Source organism: Aedes aegypti, chromosome 3 (assembly GCF_002204515.2).
Source record: "Aedes aegypti strain LVP_AGWG chromosome 3, AaegL5.0 Primary Assembly, whole genome shotgun sequence".
NCBI classification, from domain to species: domain Eukaryota; kingdom Metazoa; phylum Arthropoda; class Insecta; order Diptera; family Culicidae; genus Aedes; species Aedes aegypti.
The window spans coordinates 196,266,201-196,287,193 of record NC_035109.1 but is presented as its reverse complement, the minus strand read 5'-3'; the positions used below and the strand labels follow the sequence as shown (position 1 = coordinate 196,287,193).

At 34.8% G+C, this 20,993-nt stretch overlaps 1 protein-coding gene across 1 annotated transcript in view; it reads right to left on the bottom strand.

Annotated features, from left to right (window-relative positions):
- LOC5569002 (muscle M-line assembly protein unc-89) overlaps window positions 1-20,993 on the bottom strand; it is a 75,867-nt gene that overhangs the window by 11,908 nt on the left and 42,966 nt on the right. Inside the window, exon 6 of the mRNA XM_021851136.1 lies at window positions 18,701-19,411. Within this exon, the coding sequence (XP_021706828.1) occupies window positions 18,701-19,411 (711 nt within the window). The remainder of the gene's footprint in view (window positions 1-18,700; window positions 19,412-20,993) is intronic.

Below are 20,993 nucleotides of genomic sequence, written 5' to 3'. Positions count from 1 at the left end.
TGTGTTCTTAACCACTAGTACTGTAGGCACTATTTAATATTAAGTAGATAATAAGGTAAATGAAAAATTCACGAAAAATTTTAAGTTTAGGAAAAAGCATATAGCACGTAGTTCAACTCTCTGATACTAAAAATTTGGATTGTTTTTATGTCGTTTGTCTTCCATTCAGTTCATCTTCCCTTATCTCTTCATGCCGGTCACTCGATCCATGTGTTGGTTATAGATCAACCGGCCACTGTGGAGACCACAGCGTTCGTCGGCCACAGTTGAGCTGTAGCAGGGGGGTAACGTGACATAAATATATTACAGAGAAAATACTCATTTTTGTTTGTAACTTGAAATTTCTAGGGATGACCAATACATATTATCACCTTCAAATGTACATATGTATTTAATGAACAACATTCAAGAACAATTATGTAAGTTTGAAACTCAAGAAACTACACAATTTTCCCAAAACTACGTATAATACAGAGAAAATATTCATTCTGGTTTGTAACTCGAAATTTCTAGAGATGACCAATACATACTATCACCTTCAAATGTACGTATGTATTTAGTGAACAACTTTCCATAACAATGTTGTAAATTTAACATTCAAGAAACTACAAAATTTTCGCTAAATTACGTATAATACAGAGAAAATACTCATTTTTGTTTGTAACTTGAAATTTCTAGAGATGACCAATACATATTATCACTTCAAATGTACATATAAATATAGTGAACCATTTTCCAGAGCAATGTTGTAAATTTAACATTTAAGAAACTACAAAATTTTCACTAAAATACGTATAATACAGAGAAAATACTCATTCTGGTTTGTAACTTGAAATTTCTCGAGATGACCAATACATATTATCACCTTCAAATGTTCATTTGTATTTAGTGAACAGCTTTCCACAACAATGTTGTTAGTTTAACTTTCAAAGAACTTCAAAATATTCACTTAAATACGTATAATACAGAAAAAGACTAATATTGTTTGTAACTTGAAATTTCTCGCGATGATCCATACATATTATCACTTTCAAATGTACACATGTATTTAGTGAACAACTTTTAAGAACAATGTTGTAAGTTGAACATTCAAGAAACTACCAAATTTTCCCAAAAATACGTATAATAAGGACTGTTCATTTTATAAAGTGGACACTTTTTTTATGCTATATCTTTTTTATTTATTGATAAAATCGTAATCGGTTTTCGGTACATCGGTCAGCTATTATTCTACAATGCTATGAAAATATAAGATCTTAGAAAATGCTTTTGGTTGAAGAGCTAAATAGTTTTTCCAAAAACTTCTAAGAAAAGTTGTTCGTCAAAGTTTAACATTATATTTCGCAAAACAAAAATCCTAATTTTTATGAACAAATTATATGTTTGTATCCTTTACTATTCTACTGAAGGTATAACTTTAAAAAAATCAATTATATTCCACCATTCTCTGACATAAGGTTACTTTAGTGATTTACCCATTTATGATCAAATTTGATGATACACCATCCTTTCATTCCTAGCAAAAGAGAAAAGTAAAAAGCGTGTTAAAAACTAGTTTGGATTACTAAGGACACTTTATTTGTAAAAACGAGAGCTAAATCGTGAGTTTAAACCACAGTCTTAAGTATAAATTTGACTGTTTATGGTAGTTTTACGAAAATGTCTCATACTTTTAAAATCATGTGCGCATATTTATTGATCTACTGCAAATTGTAAACGGTTTTCTCCGAATATTTTAATTGGTAATCTCAGAATAACATGTTATGCAAATAATATTTGGAAAATAAAATCAATTTTATTACAGCAGTGTTGCCAATTTCGATGATTGTCAATGTAATTTTAAATAAATTCTAAGAATAAAGCAATTGTGTTTCTATTGTGCTTTAAATATGACGTGGGGCTAAATAAGTAACTTTATGAAGGCGTAAGTTATTTTTCATATTAATACTATATTAGCGCTTCCGTCAGAACGTACTTTTAATTAAAAAAATCTACTCATATCAATTCTCTTCAAATTTAAAATATGTTTCTCTAAAAAATATAAGGGGAAAATGGTTTTATTATATCTGTTAATCTGTTGCTCCAAAAATTACTTGATTTTTTCCATCAGGTTTCTCATTGATGATGCTTTCGAAGGACAAAAATTTGAAAATAAAAAAATATAAATTGTCGAATTTTCCAGCTAATTTCTAACAATCTCTGATTTTGACAACCTCCAAAAATCGACCGTTCTAATCGTTGTTCTATACTCGTGTGAAATTTAATTACATTGAAAATTTTTTATTATCACAACATTGTACAATACTAGTCGGAAAATCTGCAGAAAACTGATTGAAATTTCATTGATAAATTAAAAAGATACAGCATGCACAAGGTGTCCACTTTATAAAATGAACAGTCCTTACAGAAAAAAAATACTTATTTTGTTTGGAACTTGAAATTTCCCGTGATGTTACCTCCAAACGTAAATTTTTATTTAGTGAGCAGTTTTTCAGAACAATGTTTTAAATTTAACATTCAAGAAAACACAACATTTTCAATAAAATAGGTATAATACTGAAAAAATACGAATATTGGTTGTAACTTGAAATTTCTCGCGATGACCAATACATATGTTCACCTTCAAATGTTCATATGTAGTTAGTGAACAACTTTCCAGAACAATGTTGTAAATTTAACTTTCAAGAAACTACAAAATTTTCTCAAAAATACGTATAATACAAAGAAAATACACATTTTTGTTTGTAACTTGAAATTTCTAGAGATGACCAATACATATTATCGCTTTCAAATGTACATATGTATTTAGTGAACAACTTTCCAGAAAAATGTTAATTTAACATTCAAGAAACTACAAAACTTTCCCAAAAATACGTTAAACACAGAAAAAGTACTGATATTGTTTGTTACTTGAAATTTCCCGCTATTTCCTAAAAAAATATCACCTTTAAATGTACATTTTTATTAAGTGATCAACTTTCCAGAACAATGTTGTAAGTTGAACTTTCAAGAAACTACAAAATTTTCCCAAAAATACGTATAATAGAGAAAAAATTCTAATTTTGTTTGTAACTTGGAATTTTCCGCGATGTCAGCTTTAAACGTACATTTTTATTTAGTGAGCAGCTTTCCAGAACAATGTTTTAAATTTAACATTCAAGAAACCACAACATTTTCACTAAAAAACGTATAATTCAGAAAAATACTAATATTGGTTGTAACTTGAAATTTCACGCGATGACCAATACATATTATCACCTTCAAATGTACATATGTATTCAATGAAGAACATTCAAGAACAATTATGTAAGTTTTAAACTCAAGAAACTACTCAATTTTCCCAAAATTTCGTATAATACAGAGAAAATACTTATTTTTGTTTGTAACTTGAAATTTATCGAGATGACCAATACATATTATCACCTTCAAATTTACATATGTGTTTTATGAGCAACTTTCCAGAACAATGTTGTAAATTTAACATTCAAGAAACTACAACATTTTCACTAAAATGCATACAATTAAAAAAAATACTAATATTGGTTGTAACTTGAAATTTCTCGCGATGACCAGTACATATTTTCACCTTTGAATGTTCATAAGTGTTTTGTGAACAACTTTTCAGAACAATTTTCCCACAAATACGTATAACACAGAAAAAATACTGATATTGTTTGTTACTTGAAATTTCCCGCTATTTCCTATAAATATTATTACTTTCAAATGTAAACATGTATTTAGTGAACAACTTTCCAGAACAATAATGTAAATTTAACATTCAAGAAACTACAAAATTTTCCCAAAAATGCTGTTATACGCAGAAAAGATACTGATATTGTTTGTAACTTGAAATTTCCCGTTATTTCCTATAAATATTATCACCTTTAAATGTACATTTATATTAAGTGATTAACTTTCCAGAACAATGTTGTAAGTTGAACTTTCAAGAAACTACAAAATTTTCCCAAAAATACGTATAATAGAGAAAAAATTCTAATTTTGTTTGTAACTTGGAATTTTCCGCGATGTCACCTTTAAACGTACATTTTTATTTAGTGAGCAGCTTTCCAGAACAATGTTGTAAATTTAACATTCAAGAAACTACAAAATTTTCCCAAAAACATGTATAATACAGAAAAAAATACTTATTTTGTTTGTAACTTGAAAATGTCCGAGATGACCTATACATGTTATCACTTTCAAATGTGCATATTTATTTAGCGATCAACTTTCCAAAAAATTGTTGTAAGTTTAACTTTCAAGAAACTAAAAAAATCATAAAAATAGGAATAATACAAAAAATACTAATATTGTTTGAAATTTCTCGTGACCATCAATCATGTTATCAACTTCAAACGTACATATGTTTTAGGTGAACAACTTTCTCAAAACAATGTTGTAAGTTTAACATTCGAAAAAACTACAAAATTTTCCCAAAACTATGTATAATACAGAAAATATTTTTTTTTATTGTAACTTGAAATTTCTCGCGATGACCAATACATATTATCACTTTCATATGTACATGTACGTTTAATATTACAAAAAATATCCGTTTAGTTTGTAACTTGAAATTTCTCGATTTGAACAACTTCAAATTTGCATCTTTCCAAAACAATGATCTGAGTGTAATTATCAAGAAAATACAATGTGTTTTTCAAAAAGACGTGATATACAGAAAAAAGTACTCATATTGTTTATTACTTGAATTTTTCACAATAACAATCACATTTAAATGTGTATATGCTTTTAGTGAACATCTTTTCTGAACAATGTTTTTAGTTTATATCCTTAGAAAATACGTTTTATATCGAAAAAATCCCCTTCTTATTTGTAGCTTCAAATTTCTAGCCCAATTTCTTGACCAATGCATGTTATAACCTTAAAATCTCGTAGACTTGTGATCTCGCCCCAAAAATCAATGGTAATCGAGTGTGTAGCTCCTTGTTTCTAAGCAAATGAATGAGCAACTATTACTACTGAGAGATAGAAGATGATCTTCTCTTCATCGTAACATTATTGAATAGCGTGTAAATCTATTTGATTGCTCAGTAATTGCAAGCTACTTATTTGGTTACCAATGGCTTTCAAAGCGAGATCATAATTTATAGAGAAATGTCTTACGCATTTAGTGAACTTTTATGAATAATGCTACAAGTTAAACCCTGAAGATTTTTTTTCAGGAATACGTATAATACAGAAAAAAACTCTCCCTGGCTTGTAACTTGAAATTCCTCACACTAACCAATACATATCATCAACTTTATATTTTCAAATGTTTTTACCCAGACAACCAAAATGTACGTATAATGAGATCACCTAAAGCCTTCAGGTATGTGCAAAATTTCACTTATAAGATGTCGCGAAAAGGCCTTCTACGTACAAAAGTGGAGGCGATATGCGTGCATGTATTATGTGATAAATAATAACATACAATGCGAGTATAGAAATATTCTACCGAACAAACCTGTGATCTTATGCGACTTAACTTATGATAACAAATGTTGATTTGACAGCTGCTACGGATTGATTCGACTTACTTTGTACGAGTGTACGGGACGAAACAAAATGTACAAATGAACTCAGAAAAGAAGTGTTTTATGCGAGGAAGCTCATCAAATTGACGAGTTTATCCACGGTGTTCTGCGGGTTTGACGTAATTAGTATGAATAAACGAGTTGTAACGTGAACTTTCATGCGATTCCAGGTTGTCTGGGTAGAGAAAACCTTTCTAGAGCAATGTTGTTAGTTGATTTCTCAAGAAACTACTATATTTTTTCATACATACGTACGAAACAGGAAAAATACTCTTCTTTACAGTAACTTGAAATTTATCGCGATAACCAATACATATAATTAACTCCATATGTATTTAGTGAAGAATTGTTCAAACAATGTTGTCAATTTACCTATCATAAAACTACAATATTATCTTTAATATCTACGTATAATATAAATATACTTTTCTTCCTTATGATTTAACATTTTTAATTTTAATTTTAATTTAAAATATCTTGCGATAATCAACACATAATATCACCTTCAAATATATATTGGCGTGCGATAAAAACTTTCCAAAAATACATTGGTATGTAGTAAAAGACTTTCAATAACATTGGTATTATTTTAACTTCCAAGAAACTGCAACATCCATACGTAAAATACAGAAAAATATACTCTGGAACGAAACATTTTTTTTTGGAGACCGATGCATATGTTGTGTGTATAACTTTCAAAAACATACAATATTTTTTCAAGACTACGTGTTATACAGAGAAAAAAAAATGTGTTGTTTATAACTTGTAATTTCTCGCGATGATCAATACAAATTCAAGTCATTTCTCCCTTGCTCAATATTACGTAACTTGATGACGCTAAATACATACACTAATTACATATGTACATTAAAATTTGATAATATGTGGAGGTCATTGCGAGAAATTTCATGTAAACAAAACAAAAATGAGGCATGTTAACAAACAAAACTGAGTATGTTTTTTTTTGTATTGTACGAATTTTTGAGAAAAAAAATGTAGTATCTTGAATGTTAAACTTACAACATTGTGCTGGAAAGTATCTCACCAAAAACATAAGTACATTTGAAGATGATAATATGTATTGGTCACCTCGAGAAATTTCAAGTTACAAACAAAAATGAGTATTTTATCTGTATTATACGTAGTTTTGGGAAAATTGTGTAGTTTCTTGAGTTTCAAACTTACATTATTGTTCTTGAATGTTGTTCATTATATACATATGTACATTTGAAAGTGATAATATCTATTGGTCGTCTCGAGAAATTTCAAGTTACAAACAAAAATGAGTATTTTCTTTGTATTATACGTATTTTAGTGAAAATTTTGTGGTTTCTTGAATGTTAAATTTACAACATTGTCCTGGAAAGTTGCTCACTAAATACATATGTACATTTGAAGATGATAATATGTATTGGTCATCTCGAGAAATTTCAAGTTACAAACAAAAATGAGTATTTTCTCTGTATTATACGTAGTTTTGGGAAAATTGTGTAGTTTCTTGAGTTTCAAACTTACATAATTGTTCTTGAATGTTGTTTATTAAATACATATGTACATTTGAAAGTGATAATATCTATTGGTCATCTCGAGAAATTTCAAGTTACAAACAAAATAAGTATTTTTTCTGTATTATACGTATTTTAGTGAAAATTTTGTAGTTTCTTGAAAGATAAATTTACAACATTGTTCTGGAAAGTTGCTTACTAAATACATATGTACATTTGAAGGTGATAATATGTATTGGTCATCTCGAGAAATTTCAAATTACAATCAAAATAAGTATTTTTTCTGTATTATACGTATTTTAGTGAAAATTGTGTAGTTTCTTGAAAGATAAACTTACAACATTGTTCTGGAAAGTTGCTCACTAAATACATATGTACATTTGAAGGTGATAATATGTATTGGTCATCTCGAGAAATTTCAAGTTACAAACAAAAATGAGTATTTTCTCTGTATTATACGTAGTTTTGGGAAAATTGTGTAGTTTCTTGAGTTTCAAACTTACATTATTGTTCTTGAATGTTGTTCATTAAATACATATGTACATTTGAAAGTGATAATATCTATTGGTCATCTCGAGAAATTTCAAGTTACAAACAAAATAAGTATTTTTTCTGTATTATACGTATTTTAGTGAAAATTTTGTAGTTTCTTGAAAGATAAATTTACAACATTGTTCTGGAAAGTTGTTCACTATATACATATGTACATTTAAAGGTGATAATATGTATTGGTCATCGCGATAAATTTCAAGTTACAAACAAAATAAGCATTTTATCTGTATTATACGTAAATTTGTGAAGATTGTGTGGTTCTTTTTAAGATAACTTACCAAAAAGTTTTCATTTTCTAATGTCTTATGAGATTGTGCTCATTTTAAGCAAAAAAAAATGTATAGATCTTCGCGATAAAAAGAAAGTTATTATCAAAAAACAGCATTTTTTTAAGACTTGCCTCGGGTTTTTTAGTTCTCAAGATTATAATACTGTACAAATTTGAGTTCTCAACATTTTGCAGTAATCTTGATACCTGGGAAAATTGATACGTGAAAAAAGATTAGAAATCGAATGAAAACTCACTGAGATATAGCGAGTTGAAAATACCGTTCCTACTAATTTTGGGTCACAGCCGCCGGAGTGTTATCAAGAAAATACAATGTGTTTTTCAAAAAGACGTGATATACAGAAAAAAATACTCATATTGTTTATTACTTGAATTTTTCACAATAACAATCACATTTAAATGTGTATATGCTTTTAGTGAACATCTTTTCAGAACAATGTTTTTAGTTTATATCCTTAGAAAATACGTTTTATATCGAAAAAATCCCCTTCTTATTTGTAGCTTCAAATTTCTAGCCCAATTTCTTGACCAATGCATGTTATAACCTTAAAATCTCGTAGACTTGTGATCTCGCCCCAAAAATCAATGGTAATCGAGTGTGTAGCTCCTTGTTTCTAAGCAAATGAATGAGCAACTATTACTACTGAGAGATAGAAGATGATCTTCTCTTCATCGTAACATTATTGAATAGCGTGTAAATCTATTTGATTGCTCAGTAATTGCAAGCTACTTATTTGGTTACCAATGGCTTTCAAAGCGAGATCATAATTTATAGAGAAATGCCTTACGCATTTAGTGAACTTTTATGAATAATGCTACAAGTTAAACCCTGAAGATTTTTTTTCAGGAATACGTATAATACAGAAAAAAACTCTCCCTGGCTTGTAACTTGAAATTCCTCACACTAACCAATACATATCATCAACTTTATATTTTCAAATGTTTTTACCCAGACAACCAAAATGTACGTATAATGAGATCACCTAAAGCCTTCAGGTATGTGCAAAATTTCACTTATAAGATGTCGCGAAAAGGCCTTCTACGTACAAAAGTGGAGGCGATATGCGTGCATGTATTATGTGATAAATAATAACATACAATGCGAGTATAGAAATATTCTACCGAATAAACCTGTGATCTTATGCGACTTAACTTATGATAACAAATGTTGATTTGACAGCTGCTACGGATTGATTCGACTTACTTTGTACGAGTGTACGGGACGAAACAAAATGTACAAATGAACTCAGAAAAGAAGTGTTTTATGCGAGGAAGCTCATCAAATTGACGAGTTTATCCACGGTGTTCTGCGGGTTTGACGTAATTAGTATGAATAAACGAGTTGTAACGTGAACTTTCATGCGATTCCAGGTTGTCTGGGTAGAGAAAACCTTTCTAGAGCAATGTTGTTAGTTGATTTCTCAAGAAACTACTATATTTTTTCATAAATACGTACGAAACAGGAAAAATACTCTTCTTTACAGTAACTTGAAATTTATCGCGATAACCAATACATATAATTAACTCCATATGTATTTAGTGAAGAATTGTTCAAACAATGTTGTCAATTTACCTATCATAAAACTACAATATTATCTTTAATATCTACGTATAATATAAATATACTTTTCTTCCTTATGATTTAACATTTTTAATTTTAATTTTAATTTAAAATATCTTGCGATAATCAACACATAATATCACCTTCAAATATATATTGGCGTGCGATAAAAACTTTCCAAAAATACATTGGTATGTAGTAAAAGACTTTCAATAACATTGGTATTATTTTAACTTCCAAGAAACTGCAACATCCATACGTAAAATACAGAAAAATATACTCTGGAACGAAACATTTTTTTTGGAGACCGATGCATATGTTGTGTGTATAACTTTCAAAAACATACAATATTTTTTCAAGACTACGTGTTATACAGAGAAAAAAAAATGTGTTGTTTATAACTTGTAATTTCTCGCGATGATCAATACAAATTCAAGTCATTTCTCCCTTGCTCAATATTACGTAACTTGATGACGCTAAATACATACACTAATTACATATATACATAAAAATTTGATAATATGTGGAGGTCATTGCGAGAAATTTCATGTAAACAAAACAAAAATGAGGCATGTTAACAAACAAAACTGAGTATGTTTTTTTTTTGTATTTTACGAATTTTTGAGAAAAAAATGTAGTATCTTGAATGTTAAACTTACAACATTGTGCTGGAAAGTATCTCACCAAAAACATAAGTACATTTGAAGATGATAATATGTATTGGTCATCTCGAGAAATTTCAAGTTACAAACAAAAATGAGTATTTTATCTGTATTATACGTAGTTTTGGGAAAATTGTGTAGTTTCTTGAGTTTCAAACTTACATTATTGTTCTTGAATGTTGTTCATTAAATACATATGTACATTTGAAAGTGATAATATCTATTGGTCGTCTCGAGAAATTTCAAGTTACAAACAAAAATGAGTATTTTCTTTGTATTATACGTATTTTAGTGAAAATTTTGTGGTTTCTTGAATGTTAAATTTACAACATTGTCCTGGAAAGTTGCTCACTAAATACATATGTACATTTGAAGATGATAATATGTATTGGTCATCTCGAGAAATTTCAAGTTACAAACAAAAATGAGTATTTTCTCTGTATTATACGTAGTTTTGGGAAAATTGTGTAGTTTCTTGAGTTTCAAACTTACATAATTGTTCTTGAATGTTGTTCATTAAATACATATGTACATTTGAAAGTGATAATATCTATTGGTCATCTCGAGAAATTTCAAGTTACAAACAAAATAAGTATTTTTTCTGTATTATACGTATTTTAGTGAAAATTTTGTAGTTTCTTGAAAGATAAATTTACAACATTGTTCTGGAAAGTTGCTTACTAAATACATATGTACATTTGAAGGTGATAATATGTATTGGTCATCTCGAGAAATTTCAAATTACAATCAAAATAAGTATTTTTTCTGTATTATACGTATTTTAGTGAAAATTGTGTAGTTTCTTGAAAGATAAACTTACAACATTGTTCTGGAAAGTTGCTCACTAAATACATATGTACATTTGAAGGTGATAATATGTATTGGTCATCTCGAGAAATTTCAAGTTACAAACAAAAATGAGTATTTTCTCTGTATTATACGTAGTTTTGGGAAAATTGTGTAGTTTCTTGAGTTTCAAACTTACATTATTGTTCTTGAATGTTGTTCATTAAATACATATGTACATTTGAAAGTGATAATATCTATTGGTCATCTCGAGAAATTTCAAGTTACAAACAAAATAAGTATTTTTTCTGTATTATACGTATTTTAGTGAAAATTTTGTAGTTTCTTGAAAGATAAATTTACAACATTGTTCTGGAAAGTTGTTCACTATATACATATGTACATTTAAAGGTGATAATATGTATTGGTCATCGCGATAAATTTCAAGTTACAAACAAAATAAGCATTTTATCTGTATTATACGTAAATTTGTGAAGATTGTGTGGTTCTTTTTAAGATAACTTACCAAAAAGTTTTCATTTTCTAATGTCTTATGAGATTGTGCTCATTTTAAGCAAAAAAAAAATGTATAGATCTTCGCGATAAAAAGAAAGTTATTATCAAAAAACAGCATTTTTTTAAGACTTGCCTCGGGTTTTTTAGTTCTCAAGATTATAATACTGTACAAATTTGAGTTCTCAACATTTTGCAGTAATCTTGATACCTGGGAAAATTGATACGTGAAAAAAGATTAGAAATCGAATGAAAACTCACTGAGATATAGCGAGTTGAAAATACCGTTCCTACTAATTTTGGGTCACAGCCGCCGGAGTGTTAAAGGGCTAATCAAATATCCTTTAGAAAGTAAACCACTAATACTGTTCCATATTTGGTTTGAGTGTCTTTGAAAAGGTAGATATCAAATATCTAAAAAAAAACATTCCTTGTTGAGTGCTCGCCCGAGTCAGTCGACTATCGCGCTACGATCTACGATCAATCGAAAGTTGATTTTTTAAAAGTGTTTTTCCCAAGTATATGGGTTTTTTCACTGGCCGATCATAACGCCGATATTGCACCCGCACAAGGAGCAGCTACCATTGGCCGAGCCCAGATTGGTAGACTGTACATCTTTAGCATCATCTTCACCAGCATCAACCGGTGGCGATAATACTACAAGAGGCATCATCAAATTCGATACACCACGTGGCAGAACAAAGGTGATCGGCGTCATCGTTTCATCGCATCAAAACAAGCTGCAAAAATAGAAGATCGCACCACGCCGGTACATCTGTCCTCGCAGTTAGAGCAGCAGAAAGGGGATTGTAGGTATTGTTCCTCCATCCGCATTACTTTGTCGCTGTTTGTCCCCGTTGTTAGAGTGATATTCTCACAGTGGTCTCGAAGTGCTCTTTCGCTCGATTAATTGGCATATTTTTGATAATTTTTTCAAAACATTTTGTGGGAGTAATATTTAAACACCGTGTGACACAGTGGTCTCGGAGTGTTTTATTGCTCAATTAATTAGTTTTTTTTTTATATATTTTTTCGCTCTTTTTTTCTTAAAATTTTTTTTTCTCTGTAAATATATATATATATATATATTTTTTTTTATTAGAAAATATTATTTTCTGTAAATATTTTTTTTTCTTTATTACCATTTTTTGTTTCTCGTTAATTTTTTTTTTCGTAATATTTTTTTTTTTTCGTTGATACTTTTTTACACTATTAGGAATATCTCGCCAAACTTGTTGTAGTACGTGATTTGGTTTTTATTTAATTTCTTTGGCAATAGTGTGATTAAATTAAGTGAAGTTAATTCGCTCATTAGCGCTGTGTTGACCTTCCTTTGCGGTAGAGCAAAAATTGCTCCGCAATGGAACCAAATGATACTGGCGGGGGCACGCCGGAATATTTAGTCTCTTCTGACGAAGAGTTAGTTTTGGGTCAGATGAATAAAATTCTAAAAACCCAACATAGTGAGGCCATGGAGACCATCGATGATGGTACTCCTTCTCCTCCTTTATCTCCTTCATCTGTGCCTCCAGTACACTCAGGTACTGCATTGTCAGGAGATGTTACGGTTAATCTCTCTGTTCATGACTCACCGCATTCGTCTCAAAAGCAAACGGTTACAAATTCTGGTCTGCTCGGCAGTTCAAGCCAATCCCATGCGTTCTCCCCCTCTGGTTCCTCATCGAACCCGGCGCCCCCCCGCCATAAAGCTTACCCACCCGGATCTAAGGGTCCCTTTCTGGTTTTCTTTCGGCCCAAAGCGAATGGAAAACCGTTGAACAAACTCCAAATTGAAAGGGATCTGGCAAAATCGTTTCGAGGTATCCTCGAGATAGATTCACCCAGCCGTGATAAGTTGCGTGTCACAGTCAGTGATCGCGACCAGGCGAACAAAATTGCTGCCTTTGAGCTCTTTTTGATGGAGTACAGAGTCTACATTCCCAGTCGCGAGGTCGAGTGTTACGGAGTGGTCACGGAGCACAATTTGACTCGCGCAGATATCATGTCAGGAGCTGGTGGGTTTAAAAATCGTGCCGTTCCGCTGGCTCCTGTTCTTGATGCCAATCAAATGAACAAAATTTCGCCTGATGGCTCAAAACAGCCGTCAAATTCGTTCCGTGTAACCTTCTCCGGGTCGGCCTTATCAAGCGTCCTCGTGATTGGGCGTCTTCGGTTACCTGTTCGTCTCAATGTACCGACGGTTATGCATTGTGAAAAGTGCCGGCAGTTGGGCCACACTGCACCTTACTGCAGCAACAAACCACGTTGTAGTAAGTGTGGCGAACAACATGCCGAAGGTTCCTGCAATATGGAGCCAAAATGTACCTCATGCGGCCAAGCTCCTCACGAACTCAGTGCATGCCCGAAGTACATAGAGCGGGAGAAACATACCATAAACTCCCTGAAACAACGGTCCAGGCGTTCTTATGCAGATATGCTGAAAAAGATCGCTCCGACTGTTGCTCCATCGGCCCATACCATTCAAAGCAACAATATCTTCGCATCTCTGCCGGATAACGATCAATGCTCTGACTCTGAGGATGGAGAAGAGTATACAATAATTGAGACAGGGACGAAAAGGAAGCGTGCGGTTACAAAACGGCGCTTGAAGCAACAGGCTTCTCAGAACGTCCCTGTTGATCAAAACGCTTCTTCAAAGCCTTTGACAAAATCAAGAAATGGCGGAAACACCAAAAAGGGGTCACCTCCAGGCTTCAAGTTTTCAGCTGGAGAATTTCCGTCACTTCCGGGAACATCTAAAACCCCAGTTGTCCCAGTTTTTTGCCCAGAAAAACAACCAATTCGTCAGCAGGAGCAAAATAATGCTTCCGGAAAACTGACTCTTTCTGGGATAGTGGATTTCATTTTCGAAATGTTTCAATTCTCACCCGAAACGAGGAACCTGCTCAACATGGCACTTTCCTTGGTGAAACCTTTCCTGAAGCAAATAGCTTCAAAGTGGCCGATTCTTGACTCGTTCATATCTTTCGATGGCTAATATGGTCAATGAGGTCGGAGATATGATCGAAGTACTACAGTGGAATTGTAGAAGTCTTATGAAAAATATGGAGGCATTCAAATTTTTAGTACACAGCACTCGCTGCGACATATTTGCTCTCTGTGAAACATGGCTCACTTCTGATAAAAATATCTCTTTCCACGATTTTAATATTATTCGTCTGGATCGAGGGGATGGATATGGAGGGGTGCTCTTAGGGATTAGCAAGCTTCACTCCTTTTATAGAATCGATTTCCCCTTGATGACAGGCATTGAAGTAGTTGCATGTCATATTACAGCCCGAGGTAAAAGCCTCAGCATAGCCAGTGTGTACATACCGCCAAACGCTAGAATGTCTCGCAGAGACTTAGCGGCAATATGCGAAGCTATGCCTGCGCCATGGTTGGTCCTAGGAGATTTTAATTCTCACGGTACAGCCTGGGGGTCACCGAGGGACGACAATCGCGCAACCTTAATATATGATCTTTGCGACTACTTCAATCTGACAATTTTGAACACTGGGGAAGCAACACGAATAAAACCTCCAGATCCCTCTAGTATGTTAGACCTCTCAATCTGTTCGAATTCATTATCATTGGATTGCATGTGGAAAGTAATTCAGGATCCCCATGGTAGTGATCACCTGCCTATCAAAATTTCAGTTACCAATAGTTCGTGTCGAACACACCAGATCGACGTAGCGTATGACCTCACGAAGCATATCGACTGGGGAAAATACGCTGAAGCGATCTCCGTAGGTGAGCAATCGGTCGATATACTTCCACCGCTGGAAGAATATCACTTCTTATCCGCGTTGATTATAAACAGTGCTCTTCAAGCTCAGCGTAAACCGGTTCCAGGATCTTCAGTACGACGTCGGCCGCCCACCCCGTGGTGGGATGGCGAATGCACCGGAGTCTATCGCGAAAGATCAGATGCGTTTAAAGAATATCGGAAACGTGGCACGCGCGATAACTACGATCGGTATTGTTCTCTTGACCGCAAGTTCAAGAGCCTCGTGAAAGCGAAGAAACGCGGTTACTGGAGAAACTTCGTCAACGGATTATCACGGGAAACGTCGATGCGAACCTTGTGGACGGTCGGTAGAAGAATGCGGAACGTACAATCGGTAAACGAGGATCGTGAAAGCTCTTCTCGATGGATATTTGATTTCGCGAAAAAAGTTTGTCCGGACTCTGTCCAAGTTCAAATGACTTTTCGTGATTATCCAGAAGAAAGGAATGCAATGGACTCAACTTTTTCGATGGTAGAATTCTCACTTGCTCTCTTTTCATGTAATAATTCTGCTCCGGGTATGGATAGAATTAAGTTCAACTTGCTGAAAAACCTCCCAGACGTCGCAAAGAGGCGCTTGTTGAACTTATTCAATGTATTCTTGGAGAGCAACATTGTTCCGGTTGATTGGAGACAAGTGAGAGTTATTGCCATCCAAAAGCCAGGAAAGCCTGCATCGGATTACAACTCGTACCGTCCTATTGCGATGTTGTCGTGTCTCAGAAAGTTGTTAGAGAAGATGATTCTCTTTCGACTGGACAAATGGGTTGAATCGAATGGCCTTCTCTCAGATACTCAATTTGGATTCCGCAGAGGCAAAGGAACGAGCGATTGTCTTGCGTTGCTTTCTACTGAAATTCAACTGGCCTACGCTCAAAAAGAACAAATGGGCTCAGTCTTTTTGGATATTAAGGGGGCTTTTGATGCAGTTTGCGTTGATGTCCTTTCAGACAAACTACACGAGTGTGGACTTGCCCCGATTTTGAATAACTACTTGTACAATTTGTTGTCTGAGAAGCACATGTTTTTTTCACATGGAAACTCAACAACTTCTCGAATAAGTTACATGGGTCTCCCCCAGGGCTCATGTTTAAGCCCTCTTCTTTACAACTTTTACGTAAGAGATATTGATGATTGTCTCATGGGAAATTGCTCGCTAAGACAGCTTGCGGATGACGCCGTTGTTTCTGTTACAGGACCAGAGGCGGACAATCTGCAAGGACCATTGCAAGATACTCTGGACAATTTGTCTGCTTGGGCGGTGAAGCTGGGTATCGAATTCTCTCCGGAGAAAACCGAGTTAGTTGTCTTTTCTAGAAAGCGTGATCCGGCGCAGCTAGAACTTCAGTTTATGGGTAAGGCACTGACTCAAGGTTTATCGCATATGTATTTAGGGGTCTGGTTTGATTCTAAATGCACCTGGGGAAAACAAATTAGGTATCTGTATCAGAAGTGCCAGCAACGAATCAACTTCATGCGTACACTCACAGGAACATGGTGGGGAGCCCACCCGGACGATCTGATAAAGCTATATCGTACAACGATTCTGTCGGTTCTTGAATACGGTAGTTTTTGCTTCCAATCCGCCGCGAAAACACACATTCTGAAGCTCCAGCGTATTCAGTATCGCTGTCTTCGGATCGCGTTAGGTTGCATGAATTCGACTCATACCATGAGTTTAGAGGTATTAGCTGGAATACTGCCTTTATCAGATCGGTTCGTGGAATTGTCGTTAAGGTTCCTCATCCGCTGTGAAGTGTTGAACCCGTTGGTAATTGAAAATTTTGAGAAGCTAATCGAACGAAATCCTCAAACAAGATTTATGACATTGTACTACGCGTACATGACTCTGGAGGTTAACCCTTCTTTGAATCTTCCCAATTACGGTTGCTTCCCTGACTTCTCAAGTTCTGCTGTAGTTTTTGATCTGACCATGAGACAAGACATCCGTGGAATTCCAGATCTGCTTCGTTCGGAGCAAATGCCAAAAATTTTTGCTAGCAAGTTCGGTCACATCAGCTGCGAGAAAAGGTTTTACACCGACGGGTCAAAAACGAATGATTCCACTGGATTTGGTATGTACAATGAGTTTCATAGCGCCGCATATAAACTTCAGAATCCTTGCTCCGTATATGTCGCGGAATTAACGGCTATACATTACGCATTAGAGCGAATTGCCTCTCTTCCCTCTGATCAATATTTCATTTTTACGGATAGCCTTAGCTCCATAGAGGCTATACGTTCAATGAGGCCGGTGAAGCACTCCCCGTATTTTCTCAGTGAAATACGATCTAAATTGAGTGCTCTATCGAATGATTCATACACTATCACCTTGGTTTGGGTCCCTTCACATTGCTCGATCCCGGGAATGAGAAAGCGGACTCGCTCGCCAAGGTGGGCGCTATGGAAGGTGATATTTTTGACCGACAAATTGCCTTCAATGAATTTTTCTCAATTGCTCGTCAACATGCATTGGTCAGCTGGCAACAAAAATGGGATGCCGGAGAATTGGGCAGGTGGTTACATTCCATTCTCCCGCAGGTATCGAAGAAGCCGTGGTTCAAGGGGTTGGACTTAAGTCGAGACTTTATTAAGGTAATGTGTCGACTTATGTCCAACCACTACTCTCTAGGCTCTCACTTCTATCGAATAGGGCTCACAGATAGCAATCACTGCAGCTGCGGTGCAGGTTACCAAGATATCAACCACGTAGTTTGGGACTGCCCCGAATACGGTTTTGCCAGATCTGATTTTTTTGCATCCCTCAGGGCCCAAGGGAAACCAGAAAAGGAAGACATTAGGGATGTGTTGGGTAAACTTGACCTTGTGTACATGAAGCTTTTGTACGATTTTTTGAAACAAGCTAACATCTGTGTTTGATTCCCCCATCTCATCGGTCTACTTGTCCACCTTGTATCCCCTCGAAATTCGTCTTGTTGTATCGTTACAGGTTGTCATTGTCCACTCCACGTTCGACCAGCAGCAAAGCAAACACCTCGTCACATCTTCAAGCTGCTGAATGTCAACGGAACGATCCCATTGTCCTATCCCTTCCTTGGAATTATTGTTACCCCTAACCTCGACCAAACCGCGAGTTTTACGGTTCCCCAAAACTAACATAGTATATTAAGAAAACATCATGAAATTGTTAAAACAATCATAAGAAGCCGGCTCCGTAATGCCTAATGGCGCATGAGCCTAGTAAATAAAGATTAAGTAAAAAAAAAAAATCTAAAAAAATATATATAAATCGAAAATTCACAAATGTGTTAAAAAATAGGTCGTGATTCGTAAAACTTAACATTAGGTTTAAATCTGTAAAAACTTCATCCTCATCTAATAACAACCATATAACAGCAATAGCATATTTTAATATCTTGAATTCTTTATGTTATTTTCTTAGTCATGAAACGATCATTTTTCTTCAATATTTGTTACAAATTGTTTGACGATAAGAGCACTGCGATAATATATCCTAAAGATTTTCGATTGAATTACTTACTCTTTGGTTTAGGGTCACCGATAATTTTGAACGCCATCGATATCTCCTGTCCCTGTCTGATTTTTATTTCCGGCTGTGGCCTGGCCATGAAAATTGGCGGTTTGGCTCCCTTGATTGCGTTTGGATTTATAACGTCAACATTAGACGACGATTCTGCCTTACCGAATGCATTCGTGGCCCTGCATGTGTACTTTCCTGAGGCGTCCATCGTAGCGGCCGTTATGCATAATGCGAAAACACCGGTGCCGTCGCTATAGAACCGGAACTTTGGTGGCCTTCCCTTAACTTCGTATTTATCCTTGAACCATTGTACCTCACAGTTACCTTGAACTTCCACAACTAAACAAATATTACCACCGGATGGAATAGAGTAATCTGCTAAAGATTGATAGAAATGCGGTAGATTAGGGTTTCGGTGGTAATAGCTATGGGTTCGCTCCATCATGATCTTTTCTTTTCCAACGAATTGTACATTATGGCTGATAGCATCACTGCAGCCTCCGCTTTCCGCTTCACAAGTGTACGTTCCAGAGTCCTCTTCACCTGGCTTCGTAATTATCAACTTGCAGGTTCCGTCGGCGTGATCATACTGCTCGTACTTATCACCAGGGATAATGTACTCTCCGTCTTTGATCCATGCAATGTTTGGTCGTGGAGAGCCCCTGACACGGCATTCCAGCACAATTTCGTCAGAATGTAGTGAGTACGTTTCTATAAAGTACAGAACAACTTAAGAATAGCTCAAACATACACAAACATATCACATAAATACATATCACAGCATAATACGTCTCTGTGGATCTAGAAACAACACAAAAATATAAGCATAAAGATAACAGATAAGTACTAATGGAACACATTTTATGATTGGGTTATCTAATATTGATGCATTCTACAGACCTGTTCATTACGTGTTTTTAAATAGATACAATTTTGCAAGTTCGTTGTATATTACATTGCATTACGTAAAAAGTCGAAGTCGAATCAAAGTCGGAAACGGGCATGCTTCAAGAGCCTATGGCAGAGTGACAACTCGAGATCGTGGGTTGGTAATGGGTTAGCCCTAGGATCAAATATGCCATGACGCGCCAGGAGAAGTCGTCACTCACGAGCCATGGCCCCGAAGCCGTATGCGGCAGATGTGCCATAGTGAGTAATGAAGAGCTGGTAAAAGTATTGAAATCATTCGCGTCAAATAAGGTATCAGTACCTGATGGTTTAACGAATGTTGCCTTAAAAGCGACAATGCCAAATGACCTTTTTTTTGCTTATTGTGTGGCAAGCACGAAAACACCCTATGCCCTGGGAAGTCGTGAAAATGTCCAATTCGAAAAGATCCTTGATTGGCGGGATTGTAAGCCACGACCAGTGCTGTAACATTTGACATTTCTCGCGACGTTCGTTTCGCTGTCATTATCACATGATTTTTCTACACTCATCCGCTTCCGTCATCTCCAGGGGGGTGGCATGAGCCAATATTTACCAACCCAACATCAATTCAACATGGCGTCCAGTGTTCTTGTTTTGATTATTTTGGGAGGAACAAAACATATGTTTTTTATGAGTAGGAGACATCAATTATACCTCGATGATGCGTAAAATATTAAACAAAATGATGCACTAATGAAAAGCGTCATCAAATACGACGATTCAATGCGATATGTTTAATTGCCAGAATCTACCACTAGCAGCGTATGAGCCGTATACTCGAAAATCAGGAGCAAGGTTAGGGCAAACCGACCAGAAAGTGGGTACCAAAACTCGAAGTACCAAAACGATGTGAGGAAGAGCCGAAATGTATGCAGGATGACAGCCGTGTCAGTCCCCTGGTCATCTCTCACACTCAGCACGAGCGGTAGATTGAACATCGAGAATCAGAAACACAGTAGAATGAATGTCGTTTGACACGATGACATTTCCATACATCATGAATTTTGCATAGATTTTAGAAATGTGCGTTCATAAACAACAAGAATGATTTAATCTTGCTTGTTATGTCAAATGTAACAAATACGGTGAAAACATCTTTTATTGCAAAAAAGATAGAAATAAACAAAACCGCAAAGTTTTCTGGTATGCCATCGTGGTTTGCTGCATTCAATTGACATTTATTTGCGTACATTCGTTTGACCGCTCGTGTTGTGAATGCTGAAGGCAAAGTCTGTTGAATAGCAACGAAAACAGTGTCGATTACCGTAATTGCTTCCAACACGACCCTCATTATCTCTTCTTGGCATTAACGTCCCCACTGGAACAGAGCCGACTACTCAGCATAGTGTTCTAAGAGCACTTC